Source organism: Amphibalanus amphitrite, unplaced genomic scaffold (genome assembly GCF_019059575.1).
Source record: "Amphibalanus amphitrite isolate SeventyFive unplaced genomic scaffold, NRLGWU_Aamphi_draft 000118F_arrow, whole genome shotgun sequence".
NCBI lineage: Eukaryota > Metazoa > Arthropoda > Thecostraca > Balanomorpha > Balanidae > Amphibalanus > Amphibalanus amphitrite.
Window position 1 is genome coordinate 530,270 of NW_024881613.1, and position 23,797 is coordinate 554,066.

At 50.6% G+C, this 23,797-nt stretch overlaps 1 protein-coding gene and 1 long non-coding RNA gene across 2 annotated transcripts; both read right to left on the bottom strand.

The window, feature by feature from the left end:
• Positions 1-773: 773 nt before the first annotated feature.
• Positions 774-4,670, bottom strand: LOC122381330. Its single transcript, XR_006256518.1, has 2 exons — positions 4,456-4,670; positions 774-2,107 (listed from the first exon to the last, which is right to left on the bottom strand). It is a non-coding gene; the product is annotated as an uncharacterized LOC122381330 (long non-coding RNA).
• A 6,078-nt stretch (positions 4,671-10,748) lies between these two features.
• On the bottom strand, positions 10,749-23,455 carry LOC122381303. The gene is made up of 3 exons (XM_043365309.1): positions 23,085-23,455; positions 20,291-22,588; positions 10,749-11,130 (listed from the first exon to the last, which is right to left on the bottom strand). Exons 1-3 carry the CDS (start codon positions 23,453-23,455, stop codon positions 10,749-10,751), a joined length of 3,051 nt encoding a protein of 1,016 aa, XP_043221244.1.
• Between the last annotated feature and the right edge of the window lie 342 nt (positions 23,456-23,797).

A 23,797-nucleotide genomic window follows, 5' to 3' on the forward strand; every position in this document is an offset into this window, starting at 1 on the left:
GCTTGCAACTATCCCTATGTAAACGCGGCTGTTATCCGCGGCTGCCAGCAAGCCACGCGGGCCGCCACTCAGGCGAACGGTGGCTCGCGCCCTGACCTCGCCTGAGGGGCCGTGACGTCAGTGTCACCGGCCGGCGTTCAGAGCCAGCCGGCCGAGCCGCAGTCTACGCAGGGAGGCACCGGTTCTGACGTCACACGAAAATATCAGTCGGCTGGTTGTGGCACTGCCCCCTGCCGGCGCGACTGTGCTGCCACCTAGCTAAGCCTAGTCAGCCTAGGACGGGACGGTTTTACTTTTTCTCGTCGAGTGGGGCAGCTTGCGACGACACTCGGTCGACATAGCTGTGCTGCAGCATACCCCAGGTTCGGAGTCTCTCGGACAGCCAATCCTGTTCCATAACCACAGCTAAGTCCCCGCTGACCTTAACCAGGATTGGCCGGACGACGTTGAATCTTCGTAGTTCGAGAGACACCGAACCCGCGGATAGTCTGTCGAAGCCTTGGCGGCTGAAGAAAGGCTAGACATATCTCACTTGATTTTGGCGTGGCCAGCCTCACTTCTGTAGTTTTGCTTCACAGCATTCCACGTCCTATTGAGTTTCCGGTTGCGTAGTACACGACCACGTTCAGAAACTTGATGTCTTTTAGATACATCACGCAATGACAAACTTTTGGCAGCATTTACATTTGTTGCCTGCATATTTTGGTGAGGAAAAATCACTATCGCAGTAGTACAATCAAGACATACCACAAAGGATCAGAGCTAAAGCAGCATTATTAATCAAAAGTGTATTGCATTGATCACCAGCATGTTCGTAAAATAAAATACATCACGAATAAAGATGACAACCAAGCCGGACCAGGACACTTATGACAAACATGAACGCTTAAGTGGCAACACAAATGAAAGAGAGAAGATGAATCTGCCCTTCGCAATCGTTAACCTAAAATAAAACTTCAAATATACAACAGACTTCTGTGCATTAAAAGAACATGAATATACTCGCTTTGTCGTCGACACATAATGGGAACATCCTGCCGGCCCAGCCAAACAGCACGCCCGCCTTCGAGTAGGAAATGGCAGCGGCCGCAGAAGTGGCCAACAGATACATTGTTCGTCACGCCACCTGCACTGAAACGTACCAGCTATTTAATCGAGAAATGTAGCTAGCCATCCAAAAATGTTGCACTACACCAGCACTACCGCACAGTTAGCAGATAGGTACGGACCGCAGGTCCTGGTCTCTGTCTCTTCCGAGTACGGTCTCCGGACCGGTCACCAGCGCCACCATCTCCGCGCGGTAGCTATAGCACAACTCTCCGGCCGGGGCCCGCAGTCCCTCGACCTCTTCGTCCAGCCAGACCAGCACGGCTCCCGCCCAGCGCCTGAAGACTCCGCCCTCCACAGATCCGTCCGTCCAAAGCCGGACAGCACACAGGGGCAGGAACGCGAGGTGCAGCGTAGCCACGCTTTCCCTTTCCGCCGCCGTGGCCCCAGCCCGGATCGGGCACACGTCCAACCGGAAGGTGACGCCAGCCGTCTGTTGCCACGGTGGGATTCTCGCTCTCGCCCAGGCCTGGCGGCCTCGCAATCTCCAGCCTCGGGCCGAAGGCAGGCGCGCCGGTGCCGAGGCCTCGGCGGTCGCGCGCAGGGGGTCCCCTGATGGCAGACCCAGCGCCCTCCCCAGCAGCCTGGCAGCCAGCGTCCAGCTTCTCTCCTCCATCGGAGAAAGTCGGGCATCCGCCATTAGTGAGTGGCACGGTGTTGAGCGCGGACACAGGTGATGATGCGGCCGCCTCCCGCAGTCCTCGCTCCAGGAGATTCACGTGCGAGGGGGCGGCCGCCGGCAGCCACGCGACGGCAGCGTGTTCGAGCGTCCCTCGGACGTAACCGATTGACCACCGTACTAAGGGCACCCTCGTCCAGGCCCCAGCTATTCAACCAGGTCGACGGCGCCGTAGCCGTCAGAACCTGGTGATCACTCGAGCCACGCCACAGAGCTCACGCCTCAAAGCGGTTGGCTCTCCGGTCCTCGGCATCCGGCATCCGCAGTGATTTGGCGTAGCCAGGGCACGTGAGATGCTGGCCTCAGTCATAACCGGAAAGCCTGTAAAAAAAAAAAACAATATGTGATTGACAAATGGAAATATATTGTATGCATAGAGTTGAGAAATCATGACGCACACTGCGTTGTGACAGTAGATAGTTTAGTGTGATTGGCAGAGGAGGGACTTATTGTAATAAAACAATAAACAATTGAGGCATTGATTTGATTTTGTAGGTAGCTACCTACCCTTCTCATATGAATCTGGATGATTTGTACCATTAAGAAAAAGAAAACATAGGCGGCCTAGGATCGGGAAGGGGATGTCCCCACTTTTTCAGTTATGCTAAAAATAAAATATTTATTTTTTCATTTAAATTCAAAACTAACAGCAAGAAATTGTTCGGCAAGGTGAGATAAGCACGAAACTGCAAAGAATTTGTTCATAGGGGTATTGGGGTTCCCACAAAGTGACATTGAAGTTCTCTGCCCCCCTCCCCCCCCACACTTTACGTGAGGTTCCTGCGCCCATGGAAAAAAAACATTGCATTATGTGCATCAACACTTAACCCTTGCACTTAGAGAGGGCCACAAAGCCCACTATAAAGCCCACAAGACACCACCTGAAATCAAAGCATGACAAATGATAGCATGTAGGCACCTGACCTACTATAACCTACTGAACCAAACATACCCCATATATCAATATGTATGTGTAGGTAAAGTATGAATGGTAGGTTAATACCAAGGCTGTTTAGTAGGTTGTAGGCATGCTGAAAGGATGAAAGATGGGTATTTGTTCAAAAAATATCTGATCTACAGTTCATATGAATATGCAACATGGGGTCCAGACTGGAAAAAAATACACGTTAAGCCGAATATGTCCGGCGTAGTGGCGGGATTGCGCCGAAAATTTAAGCGCACGTCCGGCGTAACTTCGCATGCGCCGAATTCAGCGCATGGCGGCGGACGAATTTTTCGGTGCAGGGCGGTCGCATAATTTTTTGGCGAAAACAGTCACCGAATTTATGCGGTACGCTGGTCAATCTAGCAGCAGATTCGCCCCGTGGGCAGCTCTGGAGAGGTTGCGGGACGAGACGTCCCCGCCCCGGTCGTCGCGTGCTCGAACTGGCGAGCCGCCCTGAGTTTACTCAGCGGAGGAACGGCCGCCCAGGTGAGGCCTCAACCTTCGGCGTAGAGATAGGCATGGAAAACCTTGTTGAACGTCGCCAAGCGTCGTTAAGCAATAGCAGTGGGTTCCTGCCCACTGCAGTATCGAGGGGAATGAGAGCGTGGACGATCTGGCAAAACTAGCGGCCGCCCTGCCCTCAAACGCCCGATCGCTGACCAGGGCGGTTCATTGTGCGGCCTCGCATCAGTGGCGCGACAACTGCTCAGAATCACTATTCAAGCCACTCCTCGGGAGCACGCCGCCGCTCCCTCTCCCCGGAGAGGACCGAGAGGATGCCATTTCGGTGCACCAGATGAGGGCGGGCCACCGGGGCAGCTCGCTCCAATACGGCACCGAATCGGCTGTCTCCACCCCACCGCGTGTCAGCAGTGCCCAGACAAGCGGTGCCCAGCGGCGCTCTGCACCGTGAGCCGAGAAGAGGCTGATGTGCCCGAGCACGTGCTGCTCCGCTGCCGGGCCCTCGCTGGCTCCCACCGAGGTATTGGGTTTACGTGGAAATAAAAACTAATTCGAACGCTCAAACATGGGATAGTGTACAAAGCCCCGAAACACTCTGCCTGGTTGATATAGCCTTGATCAGTATATGTGCACATGTGCTTTATATGAAAAGGGCTTAATTTTCGCACAAATAGGCACCTAATTTTTGGCGCAAATCACTCAGAAATTTCGGCGCAAAATCGCTTGCGCCGAATTTCGGCGCAAGATAGTCTCACGGGCATCCGGCATAGTGTATGGATGTTTTCCAGTCTGGCATGGGGTTAGGTAAGGTTTGATTTTTGTTTTGTATTTGTATCACATGTAAATATCATATCTGGATTCAGGATGTCAAATAGTGCAAGAATGTACAAAATGTATGCCTGAAAAGTGAATCACTCTTTCTGAACATTTACTAAAAGTGGTAGTTTAGTACGCAAAGGTTAGGCTAGGGTAGATGATGTTTTTTATCTTCACCATAGTTTATCTACACAGTAACCGAGAAACCCTCGTCCAGACATAGCAATAGGTAGGCATGGCAAATCATCAAAAAGTTAATATTTTTCTGCTCATCGGCATTTGACCAAAATAAGGGTTCTAGCATGTCTGGTTATTTCAGGTTATGTTAGGTTATATGAAGGTGAGGTTAAAACTTAAACAAGCTCTAAGACATATATACAGGCTTCATCTGAGATTAATATTGAGCTAGGGGACTAGGGGTCTGGGCAAGGGTCTGGGTACCCACCTTCCTGTCAGGCCATGATACTAAAAGTGAAACACCATCCTGCTATCTGAGGCGGCCCAGGAACCAGCTCAAGCAATTACAATGAAAGTCAACAGTCGTGCGGGCATTACACCACTCCTCATTAAAATATATCAAGTAATTAGTTAATGACGATAATCCCGCCACCACAAATCTTATGAAACGCATCAACATTGACCTTTGATATTCCGAAAAGAAATATCCAAACACTGAACTCTATAATGATCCATATGATTTCAAGCGAACGTGTTCTTACGCAGCTGTGACATAAGCTGCGCATGTTGAAGAAATACTTGTCTCCCATTGGTCTGTGAACACAATCTGCAGGAAACGCAGCTTAAACTACAGTTAAATTTTGCAGGAAAATCTGCAGAAAGTAAGAAAAATGCAATTTAAACATATTTAGCCAATGAGTCTGGCCAATCTGTTGATATATTCCGATAGATATTGAGCACGATCAGTCATTTTGAAAGAATTACGGTCCGACTCTCTTTATTTTTAAAGCAATGACGCATAATATGATTATTGAAAAATTGACAAATATATTTTCTTGGAGGGAAAAGTGGGACTAGCGTTAAGGTAAAAATCAAAATTAATACACTGATCGAGACCTCGCTTTCAAAAGTATATATCAGTGCATTTTCGCATCGAATCTCTCTCAATCATGAACAAACTTGGGCAAAAACAGCAAGATTGCCTGTTTTGTCAATTCACACATTTTCATATTTGGGGGCAATTTTAAAGTCGATGGCCAATGTTTTCAAAGCCAACATTTACACAGGAAAAAATACAGCTATTTTTCTTCCAAATTCATTCATTTGTAGAGTCCGACTCTCTCTTGTTTTCTCGCAGTTTCCGTTGTGCTCTGAGAGAAACGATCATGTGTATCATAAGCGTTTGGCTCACTTCAAGACGGCAGAATTTGCACTTGCATTTTCTGCTGTGTGGAAGACCAGAGGGAGTCAGCTAATTTATGACAGAATGTGCTTAAAAAATGACTGGCGAATAATATCTTTTGTCAGTGCCTGACAAATATTTATATTTTAAATCACGCTCTTCAGCTGTCAAGTGAGCTCCAAATGGCCTAAATTGTCAGCTGTTTATCATCCTAGGTCAGCTCAAGGTCACAGACGTCAGCTGAAGAAAGTGGTGACCATTGGCCCTGTGTTGAGCGGACAAACCGGTGTTACCTAGTATTCTATGTACCGTGAGTCTACGCGGCGCGAGCGAGCGGTGAGGGCCGGCGGCGGGCGCGGCTGAGATAGCTGGAAGATGAAAGTAGCGCCAGTTGTCTGCGTTTGATGCGATTGTTGCTTTGACTGGTAAGTTAAAGTACCATTTACGAGAAGCATTTGCAAGATTGCGCCTTGTAATATCGTGCGGTTTAGGCTATAGTTCATTGTAGCTCTAGCCTCTAAGGTGTTGACATGTTTGATCTAGCCTGTCGCACTGTTACGGAAAGTGGTGCAGGTATTTTTGTGATTTTTTCATGAATTGAATGTCTGATTTTCCCTCATGTCTTCCCGCAGACGTCCTGCAACTCGTCAGCGCGCCTTGTGGCAGGCCTACTGTCGGCAATGCGGTAGCGAAGTGGCTGTCCGGAAGATGCGACCGGAACGGGGGGTGCGCAGACCGTCTAGTCAGACACTGCCAGCTGCCTAGGGACATCGAGGCCGCAAATGAGCCGGTGCCTAACGGTCCGCCGAGTGATCCTCCCAGCGAGGGTTAGTGAAGAAGTGAACTTCCACCAGTTCTGGCGTGCTAGCGGCTAGCGCCAGAGCCGGTAGAACCCAATTCCGTCCCACGCCCCCATGGGGGCGCCCCTGGGCCCCATGCCCCATCACCGATGCCGCCGCCGTCGTTTTTTTTTTTTTTTTGTAAATTGACCTGTATGATGTATTGAAATATACACTTTTTACATGCCTTTTTTTACAAGTCTAGAGAACGGGAAGAGAGCGTCGGAAACACATTCTGAGTATGTTGCAAACACGTTGAGAGGGCGTTGCGAAAATGTTTAGGACGTTTACTCAGGGTCACAGGGACGGCAATACGAAGTGGCGACAACGTGGTGCGCACGTGATAAAAACGTCGCAGAGACGTTGCCAAAGCGTTCTATACTCCTTGTAGTCACGTTGCGGAAACGTGGTGACAACGTTCCAGAAACACTGTTGGTACGTTACAGAAAACATTTCATAACGTTGGCGGGACGTTGTAAGAACAGTTTTGGGACGTCACGGCCACGTTACAGAAACGTTGTGATGACATTCAAATGCATGGTCGGATGACGTTGTCACGCCGTTGTCTGGAGTCTACAAAATTACGTTGTCACAACGATAAATCGGGACGTTGTGGTAACCATTTGACAACGTTTAAACGACGTTGTAACAACGGCAAATTGTTAGCTGGGTGAGTTGCTCGCTGGACCCAGAGACGTAGCCAAGGGGGGGGGGGGGGGCGGAAGGGGCGCCCGCCCCTCCCTTGGGGTTTTCAGGAGGCCCCCCGAAAGGGCCAAACGCCAAACGCTTTGATGAGTTTTGGTGCCTTCGTAACATAAACGGCGGAACGGGGAGGCACTGGGGCACCGTGATCCTTATTTGGGCATTTTAACATTAGCCCAATGGGCGTTGCATGGAAAGAAAGGAACCAAAGGTCGGCAGCGCCCCCCCCCTCAATTGAAGTCCCCCAAGATTTCTCGACTGGGGGGACGCGTCCCCCGTCCCCCCGCTTTCGACGCCCATGCCGATCCCTAGTAGCACACAACATTGATACAACATTGAGATATGTTGAAATCAGGTTGATTGTCAATATTGGTGCTTCAACACGAATTCAACATTGATTCAACGTTGATATCACGTTGATATTTGGTTGTGATTTGTCGAATCTTGGTTGAAGTTCAACATTGTAGTTCAACATCGATACAACATTGTCCCAATGTTGAATTCACAATATCAACATAGGTAGAATTTCAACGTTGTGATTCAACATCGATACAACATTGTCCCGATGTTGTGTTCACAATACCGATAGGAGAGAAATTTCAACATAGATACGACATGATACCTAAGTTTAACCTTTGCCCCAGTGGGGGGGGGGGGCATATATTACCACCCTGTCGCGTTTTTTGCGTGTGAATAAAAAACCGCGGCGCGTAGCGCCGCGCCGCTTGGAGTAGCTTTTTGCACATCAATTTTGGACAATGTGTGAAATTTTTGACCCAAGGTCATGTCAGGTCAGGTCACCAGGTCAAGTTAACTGACCAAGCCTAAAAAAGTTTGCAATCATGTCCAGCCTGCAGTCTTTGTCAGAGAGGTTTTGAACTTGGTGGATTGCATGATGTTATGAGCGTCTACAGTTTTTATATCTCGGATTTTGTGTATCCGTGACCTAAGGTCAGGTCAGTGGCGTGACCTTTCCATTATAAGTCAATGGAGAAAAACGAAAATGCCTCTAGATCCGTGTGTACGCATAGTAACAGTCCAAATATTTCAGAATCATAATGATTTGGACCACCCGTGACGACCAAGGTGTCTTTTTTGATGATAGCCTCTAGGAAGGTCATCCGAGGTCATTTGAGGCTACAAACAGCTTTTTGCCAATAACTCTCGATTGGAAAGAGATAGAACGTTGGGGTTGGCCTCATTGTGTTTGTCTTGCCGAGACGCATCGACTGATATGCAACATGACCTTTTCCGGTCAGGTCATGACCTTGACCTGAGGTCAAATTTTGAAGTTGACCTTTCAAGGTCAAATTATAGTTCATTCGACGCGTCTTGGGGAGAGGAACACGATTCTGGCAATAGAAATGTCCTGGCGTTTTTTAGCCAAAAGTTATTGATGAAAAACACTTCGTAAAAACAGTTATTTTTGGAGTTTTTGCCCTGTGGAGGCTAAACCGTTGACCTGAGGACATTTTTGATATTAAGCTTATCAAAAGCAGAGTTCAAAAGCTATCGATTGCTTTTCCCAGCGTTTTTCTAGCTATCATAGTTCCTGAGATAATGGCATGTTTTCTGAAAATATAATGACAATTCGCAAATTTTGACCTTTGATGACCTCTGGTGACCCCAATATTGCTCTAAGATGAAAAATGACCGAACTACTTTCAAACGTACGCATCGAGAGCTATCGACTGCTTTTTATCGTGTCTTTCTAGTCCTCTCAGTTTTTGAGTTAGAGGTGGGTGGTAACATATGCCCCCCCCCCCCCCCCACTAGGGCGAAGTTGGCTGAGACCGCCACTAGGGCGCGGGTTAAGCTGACCTTCCAAAGTCAAATTATAGTTCATTCGATGCGGCTTCATGAGATGAGAACACGATGCCGGTAAATGAAACTCGTGGTAGGTTTGAGTAAAAAGTTATTTGAAAAAAAAATTGTTACCGGAAAAACGTCTACATATTTTGCAGTTGTTGTACCCTGCAGGCAAAATCGTTCTTAATCTTAGTTCCAATTTAAGTACATTCAAAAATAAGTAAATTCTTAGTTCAAAGTTGAGGGAATTAGGTACTCAGAAAGAACTTTTATAGCGTTATCAAATGCACCTTTTCGGGGCGCTGCATGGTTCTATTTATTTTCAAGTTGTGCGTCGGTTTGTTGTCGACATTCGACTTGACAGTCGACTAAATTTGACCTTCGATGACCTCTGGTGGCCTGAACTTTGCCCTGACCAAAAAGTAGCGTAAGTAGGACCGTAAAAAAATAATGACTAAGTTATTATTTCGTCATTATTTTTTTACGGTCCTTCGAACGCCGCTCTATCCCGTATCGCTACGTGGCCCAAGAGCCTAGTTAAAGGGGGAGGGGAGTGTTCAAACACCTCCAGTAGGGCATGGAAATCCTGGAGCCCCAGCGGGGCGCGGGTTAATTAAGGCGAAAAGGTGAGGAGTACCTCATCCTCAAAATCCGAATGCTTGCGAGGAATTATGTTTGTTCCAAGTGCATAGCATGATAGCTGACTTAAAAAAATGTTGTTAGCTGAAAGTACCTGGTGTTGGCAGTTCATCCGTCTCCTCCTGTTGTTGCGTGTGTACTTAAGTGGCGAATGGTGCACGAATGAGAGCAATGCCCATAGAATGTGAAACGGATTTCTGTTGTTCTTAGTCCAGTCTCAGTCTGAGTCAGATCTACATATGAAATAGAACGAGAAGCAAATTTCAGAGTGTGAGGCACCCCCAGATGTGGACAGTGCAGTGGACCCGATCACATCCAATCGCTCAGCGTTTTCTCGCTTCATCAATGAGCAGCCAGGCCTCCTACATTTTACACTCATTTCATGAAAGGTTCCTCGCTCGTAACTCGCCCGGGGCTGACGAGCTGCTCCCTTTACGAGCGAATATGTCTAGCGGTGTCCAGGCACCTCTGTCTTCTCACATCTGGTGAGCCGCGCCTCTGCTTGGATGTACAGTCACGCCGTGCAGTGGTCGCCCGATGCATGAGGCCATCTTGGTTGAGCATGCATACACCGTGGACTGAATGTCATGCATAAACTCAGTGCGCATGTAGGCAATAAAGAACTGTGACTTGCGAGTCTCTTAGTAAAATGCCGAAAGTTTCTTTCTAGTTCATTGACTGAGCTATGTTATCTCCCTTTATTGTATGCTTGAAGGGATAAATGACCTAGGCTCGGCGTTAATTTGTTGATATTAATAGTTCATGGGGTGCCACCACTGCTGTTTTTCTTTGTGCTCGCTGTTTTAAACAGCATCCATTAGCACGACATCGCGCCCTAGCCCGTTAACTGTCGCCTCAGCTCCCCATTCGCTCGGCACCGGCCCCCGGGCGCACGGTCCCCGTCGCCGAACGGCGCTCCACGGGACTGTGATTAGCACATGGCGCGCGATATGGGACGACCCCAGCGTGTGCCGCTGTCCGAGGACCGGTCGTGTCTTCACGCTACCAGGGCGTGGTCCTGAACCCCCCCCTCCCCTGCGGGTGACCGGCGGGCCCCACCGCGCCGGCCCTGCAGCCACCGCCGGGCCGGCCGGTCTGCCACGGCCACCCCACAGAGGCTTAATTAGACTAATGGCGCGGAGTGAACTGTCCGACCCGACTGGGCGGAAATGGAGAGCGGCCGCGGCTCGGCGCCCACAGAGCTGACGGACACTGTCCACCGGCACTGACGGACAGTGAAGGACACTGTCCACTGTCCACCGGCGCCCAGAGAGCTGACGGACACTGTCCACTGGCACTGACGGACATTGAAGGACACTATCCACTGTCCACCGGCGCCCACAGAGCTACCGGACACTGTCCACTGGCACTGACGGACAGTGAAGGACACTATCCACTGTCCACCGGCGCCCACAGAGCTACCGGACACTGTCCACCGGCACTGACGGACAGTGAAGGACACTGTCCACTGTCCACCGGCGCCCACAGAGTTGACAGACACTGTCCACTGGTGCTCCGGACACTGATGGACCCTGTCCACTGTCCGCTGTCCTTCGTTCTGAATAGTGACGGACAATGTCTCCTGTCCAGCGGCGCCCAGGACGCTGTCCGCTTTCCTCCGGCGCCCCGTATAGTGACGGCCACTGTCCACTGTCCATCCACCGGCATACACCGTCCAATGTCCACTGTCCAGCGGTAGGGGACAGCCCGTACAATGTCCACTACCTGCACCGCCGACAGACGGCGGGTGGCGGCTGACAGACGGATGCCTCTGGGGACGTGTAACGGTCAAATGACGTATGTCGGGTGGCAGCTGACGGACGGACAATCTGTGACAGTTGAAGGCCAAATGACGTCTGACAGAACTGTGATTTGGACACTGAGTGACGTTGATGGATTGACTCGGCCACTGACGGCCGGCTAGTTGCCGTGGCGGCTGAAATAACCGTGACTGTGACTCGTGCAGGTAATGTCATGTCAGATAATTCCTAATCGCTGCTACAAGCTTCCCTTCCCTGCATGCCATACTGTTTGACTGGATTCAGATTGACGCATAAAGAGATCCATTTTCTCCTCAGACCGGCCCTTCCAGTGCGGTGCACAGTTGTCATATACAACACGAGCCGAGACGAACATAAAATCCTGAGATGTTTACATGAAACTGCAATGCGCCATGGGAATGAACCTTTAGTGGCAGAAGCCGTGTGGTGACCGAGCTACCAAGAATATGTAGCGTTCTGCCCATCTCCCGCTGGAGCTGAAGTGTGCTGGTGAATGCAGCATGGTGTTAGCGGCTTCAGCAGGCAGGTAGGCTGTTCCGCCACGCACATCGGTATTGCGGTACAGCCTACCCATCCCATCATTTCAGGCCGCTCGGGATGCGCACTGCCAATACACGCTGGCGCTGCGTTGGGCGTTTAGCAGTGAAAAAGAGCACTAGCAATATTGCTTTGTCTTTCTTAATTTGGGGGCTCGGGGATTATAAATCAATGGCATTAAGCTTCATTTGAATCATGTGAAACTAATAAGCCAGAGCCTATCATGATTGCCTATAAAAGCAATACGCTGGCCCATGTCGCAGGTCTCTTCTCAGTATCTAGTACCTACTGCTTCTCTCACACGCGCCTCGGCGTGTCAGCTGCTTCCTTTCTTTATGAAGTGTTCAAGAAATCAATGCATTCATTGCAAACTTTGAGTTAAAGGAACTCTGACAGGCCTGCTAATGAGGGCGGGGCGGAGGCGGCGGAGCGGGCGACATTGCGCCAGTCCAGAGCCGCACGAGACTCCCCTTTCTCACCCCACCCCTCCCCCAGCCCTGTTCTGCCTGGCGCCGCTCCGACCGACCCGTGGTCTCCCTAGGTCATTGACCTGCGGACACGTGTTCCAGGTCAGGGCGTGATTGTATTAGACTGGTAACTGGTGTCAGGCTTCAATGGGATTCAGGCACACACTACGCCACGTAGTTGCAATGATTTTTCATCAGGGTTTTAGATACTGTGAAGCCTATCCAATAAGTTGAGTGGAATACATCGATGTCGGAAAAGCCCTAAAGTCATGTGAGCTAACATCGATCAGGTGCTAATGAAGAATTATAGGTTATGGGGTCCACATTTTCTCCACATTTTCTGAGTTTACCGTTTTTGAAACGCATCCAATCTCAGGTAAATACATACCACTGGGATGTGCCGAGGCTCCAACGAGTTGGTAAAATATGATTTTAATTGGTTTTCACGAAACGTATACGCGTACGTATGAAACATTATTCATATTGAGGAAACAAAGAAATAACAAGTGATTAATCCAAACCCTTATGAGCACTGAGCAGCCTTCACAGCTTATCTCACTTATCTTTGCAATTAGCAAGTCTCTGCAATCCTAATGGTTTTTAAAAGAGTGAATATAATAATAAATAACGCCCCCTAATGCCAGCGTCATTGTCCGGGTCCCGGTTTGAACCACCCCAGTATCCGGGTCACAGTTGCAGGGGTCAGTGCTCCAGGTCGGGACTGTGGAGGGAGGAGGGATACCTCACACGCCACTCGGAGACAAGGAGACTCGATAAAACAGAGCAGTGTCGACCGGGGAGCGGCCGCGCATAAATGAGGCAGCCCTGCGTCAGTTAGCATAGTGCCTGCTCACTCGCCATCGCACAGTGGGCGATCCGGCCGGTGTAGCCTCGCGAAACCTATCGGCATTCATAACATCCATGTTTTTGAAGCTAGAACCACAATATTTAGGAGCAACCTTCTTGAATATCCAATGAGCATATGTTTTAAATAAGGACTATCTCTTATAGGATTTGTGCTCTGTGGCGAGCTTGCAATTTGCCTAATTACTGCTCGAATAACGCATGAATACTTTTGAGGGTAGGTCGAAATTTATGACGGTATGAGCTGGGTAGGACATTGAAATGGTGTGTACTTCCGTAGAAAATTGCTTCCGAACCAATTTTTTATTCAAACGATTATGCCCTACCAATTTATACATATCATGAAACAGCGTAAATCTCGCCCGGCAAGGCCCCATTTCATAACGTGACCCAAGCAGTGGGTTTGGTTTTTGGTAACTAACTTCGCAAAAAATGGCCGCAGAACCACGATTTTGACATCGTCGTGTTCGCCTTGTTCAGGCGCGTCGAATGGTATACTTTTGTTCAGGTGAGGCCACCGTAAGGTCAGCCTGACCTTGACCTCGAGTCAAGGTCAGGTCAGAGGTCTTCAAATCACGAAGTTGGTCGAAGGAGGTCATATCGCATATCATTCGATTCGGCAGGTCTTCCGGAGTCCATTGGTGACCTTGTCGACTCTCTAGCTCAATTTGATCGGGAGTTATTGACGAAAAACGCGTATGACCCTAGTGACGTCATAAATGACGTCATGCAAGGTCAACAATGCAAAAATGCAGCATCAGATCTTGCAAGGAGTGCATGAAGTAACGATTCCATGTACTTGAGACAATTGAATATCATTCCTGGCGCCAAAATAACAGTTTTCATATTTCTCCATTGACTTATAGGTGAGGTCACGTGGCCAACCTGACTTTATGTGACATTTAGGAAAAATCTGAGATATACAAGTTGTAAGACCTCTGAAGGACAATAAGTCCTGCAAGTCTCACCTCCCTGTGAAAGTTACTCTATCACTGAGAGCGTTGCAAGGTTGCGACATCTGAGGATCGTGCAGAGGTTCATTTATGACGTCATAGATCAGTGACCTGACCTGACTTGAAAGTGCGGTTGGTGTCACAAGATCCAGCGTGCATCAAAAGTCAGGTATGCCAGGTTGCAGTTCTCTATTGCCTGGGTGTTTTGAGCTATCGCGAAAACACCTTTTGGGGCATTTACCACTTGTGCCCAAGTGCACCAAGCCAAGGCCAACCCTTAGAAGAAAAAAGTGTCTGGATGCCAGGGCTGCAAGTGGCTGCAAATTTTCACTGGCTCCCCTAATAGATAGTGTCTTAGTGCATGCGATACAGCATTATTTTTAGTTCATCCTCGTAAAACTTTTTTTGCTGGGCTTGGTTAATTCAGTGAACGTAATGTTCGGCGGTAGAAAAAAATATAAAAATTAACCTAATTATAATACATTTCGAACTGATTTTGTCTACTTGCTTTCTATGGCGGAATCGTCTTAACATCTAAATTTCACTTTCCATGCAAAATGGATGCTCAACGCCTAGCAATTTCATCGTTCCGCAAAATATTCAAAGAGCGTAAAAATCGGCTGTGATTATCCCCCTTATGAAGTGTTACGGAACGCTGTCTTTAACGATACTTTTGTCTACGAAAAAATGTCTCCTGAGCCATGCAAATGCACTAATCGTAATCTTTGATGAATTTTCTGTCGACTAGTTTGCGTTGTTTTCCAATTTTCGGAAAAAAGTGTCTTTGAGGTTTCGCGAGGCTAGACCGGCCCGATCGCCTACCGTGCATCGTCCCGAGAGCTCAGGGTGATGGCACCGGCACAACCTATCTATGTGCATTGCGTATGGCTCGTACTCAAATACAATATCGCTTTTTTACATTATAGCTAATAACGAAGCTAAGATACCCAAGCAATATAGAAGCTGTTCAATATTCACGCCTCATAAATCTAGTCTTACCGGTATCCTCACCAAAGTTACACCCTAATCTGATAGCTACCGTGATGCCTTCACCCGTGTCCCGTCCTCGGTGCCTGAGTTGCTGCTAGTGGCTCCCGTTCCTGCCCCGCGGCAATAATAGATTGAGTTATCACCGTCCGGGGACAGATATCGGGCGTGCATCACCGAGGGGGGGGGGGACCACCGGGGGGGGGGCTCCTCTGACCCCGCGGACCAAACGACACTGTCAGCAGCAGGACAAAGAAGGAAACCGCCTTGGGTCGGCTTCTATCTTTGTGTGGTGTTTGTTGCTTTGGTAACGGTTTTACAATGAGTTGATTCAATAAAGCGACAGCGAAACGTCTTAATGAAAACATAAAACAGCTTTATCCAATTGACTGGATGAACAAAATGTCCGTCAACTGCCAACGACTTAAACATATCATAAGATGCTTAATTTAGTAACAGTCCGATCAGACCATTCCGCGGACGATTCACATCAGCTTTGGTCAGACCGACAGACACGTGACTCGGAACGTCGGACGGTACCAATCAGCTGGGAAGGGGGGGGGGAGGAGGGAGGTCATGAAATGGGGCTATGGGACAGGGGATTAGAGGGGACGATGGGTGCCAGGGCGGCGGTCAGCCTCTAAATCAGACGGCGTTGCGATGGTCCTCGATTGGTGCCAGGGAGGGGAGCATCGCCTACTGATGGTGATTTGTTGGCTGTTGCTAGCCCTTTCCAGCCTGGCTGATGCCCCCATGCACCATGTGGAGAAAGACGAGTAGGGGCCGGAGTAAGCAATGAGTCAGAGTCAGTGACAGATATAGCCCATGGTCTGCTTTTTGTAGTCGCACTAGTTTTCACTAAGGCCTTCGCATAATTTGTCTATCTCTCTCATAGCAAGGGATCACTCATGATCATGCATCGTATTATCATGAACAACGAGTTTCATAATGCTATCTATTTTCAGTTAATTTTGCTGCGACTGTATTCAGCGTTGTGCTGTGTTAATCAATAAAGGACAATATCGGTAGCCGAATCGGAGGGGAGCTGTATGATTACATCCTTTATGTTTATAGCGGTCATAAAGGGGCTGGGCTTGTAAACAGAACGATGGCCTTGGCCACTATAATATGGGTGAGGATGCGAAAAAAACTCGAGTAATAAACATAAGCATGATAAATACGGCTGTGTTATTTGGTGGTGGCTACGATTCGGACGGTAGCAAGATCTGGCTGCTACGAAAATAGATATACCACACCATTATTCGACGGTAAACGACTATTTCTCTGATCTGACTGTAAAACGTCAATCTCAACACTATTAATATACTTTTTTCTTTTGTAGGAAAGACATGAACTGTCTTTCCGCGAGAGGATCGCATCCAAGGGAACATCTAACCGAGACGCCGCTTCGGTCCGAGCCGAGGGCTGCAGTAAAACCGCATCGGTGCTCGCTGTTTGCTCGTGACGGGAATGGGTCGCGGTCGGTAAAGTGATCGCGTTACGGCGCTGATGAAGTTGGCGAGGGCGGACGGTCGTGTGTACACATTCAACACCCGGCCCTAATTTTTGCCGGCCGTCTAGAAATTCACGATCGGACGGGAGAAGTAAGGGCATGCGTATTGCGTAATCGACATTGCTAAGAGCTGATGGATTTTTTGAAACTCTTCGCTCAATCTCACATTGTTCGCTAAATTTCATCACATCGATTGATAAATATAAATGAACCGTCTAACAATTTCCTGAGACACCTTTCACTATGGGTTTTCAGTGCTGATCGAAGCACGCCGCTGATTTGGCCCACGCCGCCCCACAAAACCGGCTGATGTGTGCTCTCGCGGCGGCGGAGCGCGGGTGTGGGCGTTTTTGGTTTGGGGCCGTCTGCTGTGTGTCCGGTGGTTCGACTCTCTACCGATCAATATCCGGAGAGCAGTGCGCTCTGCCGGGCCAGGCTATCAGTGAATCAGAGGGGCGCGGTCCCGGCGCGGAGGGTGCCACCAGTCCCGGCCGCCCCCGCCCCCGCCCCCGCCGACACAACTGTGCTCCCTCAGCAGTAAATAAAACGGCGGTAACAATCGCCAGTTCATCCAGCGGCTGCAGCCTAAACACGATTATCAACCGATGCAGCAATCCCTTGGTAATGCCAACAGTAACGCCGCGGCAACGACCGAGCGAATGTGACTCCATATGGTGTCTTTCAACTAGTGTATGTACATAAGTAGATACGCCATTTCAGAGACAAACATGCATCGATTTTATGTCACAATGTATAGCATCGGTAGCACTTTGCCGGTATGCAGTGTGACCCATAGGGCGTAATAAATTGGTGATCGATAGAGGAGAAGCGCATCGGTAATTTACGGCGGTGATTGGACATGCGGTAGCCTGTTGTGCTGCATCACACTACATATGGCACAAAGACTAAGGTGTGAAATGAGCGGAAAAGACCAGGGAGAAATGTGTAAGGTTCCACGTCAGATGGCGGCGTGCCTTTGCATCGTCTCACGGTGTTCGATCGAGTGCAGCCCCCATCCCTCCCCACCCCGCGGCCGCGACAAGCCGCGCGATCCCTCGCCCCCACTGGGAAATGTAATTGTTTGTCGCGACGTCTCAGCTAAGCCGCCCAGACGTTCGTGGCTGCAATATCGTCACAGGGCTGACAGGTCGGGCGGGCCGGGCCGCGACCCGGCAGTGTCGCGGCCCGCCACGTCCCAGCACAACGGCAGAGCAAACCGACCGGACCGGGCAAAATGTGATCTATGGATGTGAGGCCGTCATATTGGTATTCTAAACGATGCAAACTTGACCGGCCCATGAACGATTTATTGCAGTCAATCAGGTCACAAACAAATGCCTTTCAGTCCAGCGGGTAAACATCAGTCACGCAGGCAAACGAGAGGCCCAGGTCAGTGCTGTTTTTCAAGCATAATTGAGACCTCATCCTATCTGTGCGTGTGCGTGCGTGCGTGCGTGCGCGCTGCGTGTTCCTACGGCACGGTGGCGGGCCTCTGTTGGATATAACCACCACTGCCGCCGACAGCGCGGCTCCCTGTCCGGATTTGCATCTTATATCGTCCATCGGCCGAGACGACACCGGTGGCGGGCCGGCCGCGGTCTGGGCGGGACGGCGATGTTTTGAATTACCCGCCGGAACGACGCCTGACTTTGGCGTCACCTGCCGCTAATGCTCCCGGCGGCGTCACTGTGATTCCGTTGTGAGAAGCTGGTCCTGAGTGTCCGAAAACCGGGAGCCTTTATAAGTGGACACGTATACCAGCAAACCTGACACTGAACACCAGTTACGGCATTCCTAAGTCAATAAACCAATGTTGATGATGCAGCAGCCATCTTTTCGATCCATTGTAATCGTATAATTTTCAGAAATAACTCACATCTCATCTTACATTTCTGAAAAGAGAGTGCTCTCACCCTTTCCGTGGCAGCGCTACTGTGGCTGTTTTACCTGGTGACCCTGGAATGAGTCAGTGCTAAAATCCGCGATGAAAGCAGGATTTAATTCATGCAACTTTATTTCATCAGCGATTCCGAAGCTCAGCTCATTTGGCAAAGTGCAATTGCAAAACTTTCCTGTACCTGAACAGGCGCGCACTTCATGACAAATGCGGCCTTTCAGCCTACGAGCAACATTTAGCTTCGGCGCCAGCACTTCGGGATGCTGCTACAAAGGTCTCTCCAAACAGATTTTATCTCTCTCTCTCTCTCTCTCTCTCTCTCTCTCTCTCTCTCTCTCTCTCTCTCTCTCTCTCTCTCTCTCTCTCTCTCTCTCTCTCTCTCTCTCTCTCTCTCTCTCTCTCTCTCTCTCTCTCTCTCTCTCTCTCGGCCTGTAATTCCCTTTGCGATGACCTTTTTATCATGTAGTTATCAGTAAATCAATTAAATCAATATCAACAATCGAGAAGTTCTGTATGTCTCTCAGGATCAGATCAGTGTGTGTGCATGTGCAGGTATGCTGTGCAATCTGCACGCTGCACACATTATTCATGAACTAAAAATAGAGTGCAGAATACAAGTAAGTGTTCTGTAGGTAACTGCACATTAAAAATCATACACACAAAAACCTTATTCCCTTGCAAAATGGATCCATGGTGTTGTGTAAAATCCAATACAGTGCTAGCCACCGATATTGAAAAATATTTTATTATGTCTTGACCAATTGCTCAATCATCAATGAGGTGGAGAGCAAAGGGAAAATTGTGGCACTCTGGCGGTGTGGATCGCTCAATATCGACATGATTCCAATGAGGTCCAATAGTTGCCGGGATGCGCGGCACCATGCGAAAACTACTAGAGTTTGTTGACAAGGTTGTTATGCTCACTTGTCAGGCTTTGTGGTGCTAAATAAGTGCGTTGAATGAACTGTTTCACTAAGTTTTTTTTTTTAGTAATTTAAATTATGTCAATGAAAAAATGGACACGTCTTTACAACTTCCAACGTCGGTACTATATTGAAAGTCAGTTTTTTTTTAAACAACGGATAGCCTCATCACCGCTCTCCGAAACTTCACAGCAGTCATGCAACGCAGAAGCTGCATTATGCAATATGTCTCTGAGCAAAGAGGTAGCTTAAAAATATATTATTCCCACATGTGTTTGTAACATTTCTCCACACCCTTTTACGCCAACAATCCTCATCCACGAAAGAAGCCAATTATACAGAATAAACGCGTGGATAATAAATAAATTGTGGTAAACTCCTTATGTCCACATTGCCGTTGTATTGCCAGCTGCCTCCGTCGCGCGCCGGCCCAGACTGGCCGGGGGTCGTACGTGACCCACCTTTTATTCAACAGGTTACGAAACGTCTAGAACACGCCCAAAACGAGTGCGAACTTGCACAGCAGCGACGAGGTGACGGAAGGCGCCAGCTTGGCGGCCTACGTGCCTTAAATGACATATCTTAAATTTACAATTGCGCTGCGCGTGCCGCCGGCCGTTTCCTCCCGGCCCCGCCCCGCACAATGCCATATAACTCATCCCGAGCCTGCACGGGGCGTCTCTCCCGCATGCCGCGGCGTAGAACTTCAGCGTACGTCACAGGGGGCACATTTTTCCCGTGGCTTTCGTGCGCACACTCTCGCAAGATAATTGGGCCAGAGTCGTCATTGTCATTGTTCGGCGGCTCAGTCTGGCCACTCTCCGGACTGGGAACGAAAGCCAGTCTCAGATCTCTCACGTGACGGGGGACATCGTCTACTTCCACACACTGCGCCGACACTTGTCGGGTGACTGTTCCTATGGAACTTGGCACATCACACCGGCGACTAGGGTCTCTGATCCATACCTTATCGCCTACACTGAACATAGCACACTCACTCTCTTCGCACTTTTCCTCACTCTCCACGTCCGGCACTCTCAGTTTGTAGTTGAACAGTACGTTGGCAGGACTAGAGTTCAGGTCATCACTGCGCGGCATCACATTATAGCGGTAGACTGCTTCCGCCACTGAGCAGCCTTTGCGCGCTACGATTGTTTTGACCGACCTATGGTTTCTCTCAGAGACACCATTGCCGAACGGCGCATGGGCATCTCGGTACCGGACGCTGACACCCCACCGGCTGACGAACTCGTGGAATGCGGCACTGCGGAATGAGGTGAAGTTGTCCGTCAGCAGCTCCCTCGGAGCGCCGCGCTCCAGGAATACCGACTCCAGAGCCGTGATGATGCTGTCGGTGTCCTGTCGCTTTATCCGCCGCCAGATCGCGTACCGAGACGGACCGCAGTCAATCAGAGTCAGGTACAGCTGATCGTTTACGTGACAGACGTCCATGCTGACCCTGTCCCAGCATTTGGTCACGCTCAGCGAACCATGTGTCCACCGCTGGGGCGCTGGATCGATGGACTGGCACTTTTCGCACTGGCTAACTACACTGCGCACCTGGTGCCTGCTCACAGCCGGGTCGTGCTCCCTACACAGGCGCAGCGTTCTCCCGATGCCTGGGTGTCCGCTTGTTTCATGGATCCTGACCACATCCGGCGCCGAGAAGGCAGCGCCGCAGACCTCAGGATCGCTTTGTTGGTTCAGCCACTTCTTCGGCACTCTCGTCAGTGCGTCAGCCCTGTTGTCCACTGACGGAACGCACTTCACGGTCAGCTGGAGGCCGTACTCATCTCTCAGACTCTTCACGGTCTCCAGGCGCCTTCTAATCAGCATTTCACTCGCCGCCTTCGTCTTTATCCGAGCTCTGCCGGAGAGCGCATCTGTTAGCCAGTGATAGACCGTTTTCGAGTCCGTCACGACAGTCACTTTCTTCAGGTTCCATGCCAGGGACAGATTGATGCCACGCACAACAGAGTCCAGTTCTGCAAGGTTCACGTGTGTCTCGGGATTTTTCCGAAGCCAGCAGGCGTCCTCAACGATGCTGCCTTCCATCTCCAGCACGGCTCCTATGGCGAGGGAGCTGGCATCCACCCACACGACTCCCTCATCGCCGGTGACATCCCAGCGACCTCGTGCGGGATCGGCCATTTTCACGCGCTGCAGCGTTTCCATGACCATTTTCTGGAGTTCTGGGTCGGTGATCTCGTCATCCCAGCCGTCTGTCGCTGCAGTGGCGCGTCTTTTCAGGTAGGATGCGGAGACACGCAGCCAGCCACACACCGGGACCTGACTTGTCAGACGTCCGCACAGCGAGAAGACCTCTCTCCTCGTCAGCTTTGGCGGCGGCTGTAGATCCTGGTTGTCCCGCTTCCAGAACAGTCCTTGCCGCTCCCCCCAGACTCGAATGCCCAGGACACGAGCACCTTCTGACACCTTCTCCGGGGATTTGCAGGTCAGACCGAGCGCCTCCAGATGACCCTTCACCTCCAATGCAGTAGCGATGTTTTCATTTACGAGTATGTCGTCCACGTAAGGTGATGTAGCGGTGTGCACCCTCGGGTCACGTTTCAGTGCCATTTCCAGCACCTTTCTCATCACCATCGGTGCGAGACTGAGCCCAAAGCCAAGTCTGCTCAGACACCACCGTCTGCCCTGGAACACTACAGTCTGATACGGCCACAGCGATGCGTGCACGTGGATCTGCAGGTAAGCGTCTCGCAGATCTAGGAGAGACACGTTTCGTCCACACCGACGCCACTCACGGATTTTCTCACTGCAAACATCCGCGTCAGCTGTATGCGGGTCCAGGTGCGTATTTAACTCCCTGAAATCCATGACGGGACGCACTTTGTCCTTCTTCGGTTGGATGACCGCCATGAGCGGGATCGTGCCTTTGACCCTCCCGTGCACGCTCTCATCATAAGGGACGAGCCATTGATTCGCCACCCACTTGGAGAGTTCTCGCTCGTATTCGTGTCGGGCTTCTGTTGGAATCGCGTACTCCTCTGCTGTATTGTGCAGCTGCTCGGGCTCCTTTCCTCCACACCATTTCCACTCCACCGACCACTTCTTTTCTGTCTCATCAAAGCTCACCACAAAGTCCTTCTCGTCGGCTCGATTAGCCGGTGCGGCCGCCGCCGCCGCACCCAACACCGGATCCCCCTTACTGCTGTCAGCTCGATTCACTGCTGCAGCTGTCGCCGCTGCACCTGACGCTGGGGCCGCCTCACTGCTCGCCTGATCATGACTCACCCGTGCAGTCGCTGCCACTGCACGCGACACCCCAGTCCTCTCACCATCACAGCTGACCCGGTCACCGGGTGAGGCCGCTGACGCCGCTATATGAGACACCGCTGCCTCAACTCCGAATCTGACTCGGTCATCCGAACTCACTGTAGCGCCACCCAGTGCTCTGATACCATTCATCCCGAGGATGAACTCAAACCCCAGTGGCTTACATGCTACGACGAGCACATCTACGGACACTGATTCACCGGACCGCAGCTGCACGCGTGCCACGCCTGACCCCTCACACCAATAACGCCCTCCACTCACTGTCATCACGCTCACCGGGCGTCGGTTCCACTTCCGACAAACTGACACGTGAGCTACACACTGGCTGCATCCTGTATCAACCAGCATTTGGCAGCTCGCTCCGTCCACCGACAGCTGCGCGACTGGCAGCGCCCCGTTCACTGGTCGACAGGAGAGGAGGCTGGCGCTGATCTCTCCCCTCCCGCGTCGTTTTCCGGACACGCAGAGGCGATGTGCCCCTGCCGGTTGCAGTTGTAGCACCTCACGAGGCTCCGTCCACCACGGGGGCCTCCACGGCCCCGCTGTCCGCGGCCTGCCGTGCAGTCGCGGGCGATATGGTTCGGTTGCCCGCACGAGTAGTGCTGATTAGAAGGCGCCTGGAGACCGTGAAGAGTCTGAGAGATGAGTACGGCCTCCAGCTGACCGTGAAGTGCGTTCCGTCAGTGGACAACAGGGCCAGGGCCATTTCCAGCACCTTTCTCATCACCATCGGTGCGAGACTGAGCCCAAAGGCAAGTCTGCTCAGACACCACCGTCTGCCCTGGAACGCTACAGTCTGATACGGCCACAGCGATGCGTGCACGTGGATCTGCAGGTAAGCGTCTCGCAGATCACAGGTCTCCTTCTCGTTCCCCATCACGGCAGTCTTCCAAGGCCGAAATAGCTTGTGGTAAACTCCTTATGTCCACATTGCCGTTGTATTGCCAGCTGCCTCCGTCGCGCGCCGGCCCAGACTGGCCGGGGGTCGTACGTGACCCACCTTTTATTCAACAGGTTACGAAACGTCTAGAACACGCCCAAAACGAGTGCGAACTTGCACAGCAGCGACGAGGTGACGGAAGGCGCCAGCTTGGCGGCCTACGTGCCTTAAATGACATATCTTAAATTTACAATTGCGCTGCGCGTGCCGCCGGCCGTTTCCTCCCGGCCCCGCCCCGCACAATGCCATATAACTCATCCCGAGCCTGCACGGGGCGGC

Excerpts from the sequence above, each read along its gene's own strand:
- LOC122381303 (XM_043365309.1), bottom strand. The coding sequence starts at position 23,455 with ATGGGGAACGAGAAGGAGACCTGTGATCTGCGAGACGCTTACCTGCAG. Across the intron at positions 22,589-23,084 it reads CCCGTGGTGGACGGAGCCTC|CTGTGATGGTGAGAGGACTG; the intron begins GTGAGGTGCTAC and ends TGACCGGGTCAG. Across the intron at positions 11,131-20,290 it reads GACGTGGAGAGTGAGGAAAA|AGGCATCCGTCTGTCAGCCG; the intron begins GTGCGAAGAGAG and ends ACACGTCCCCAG.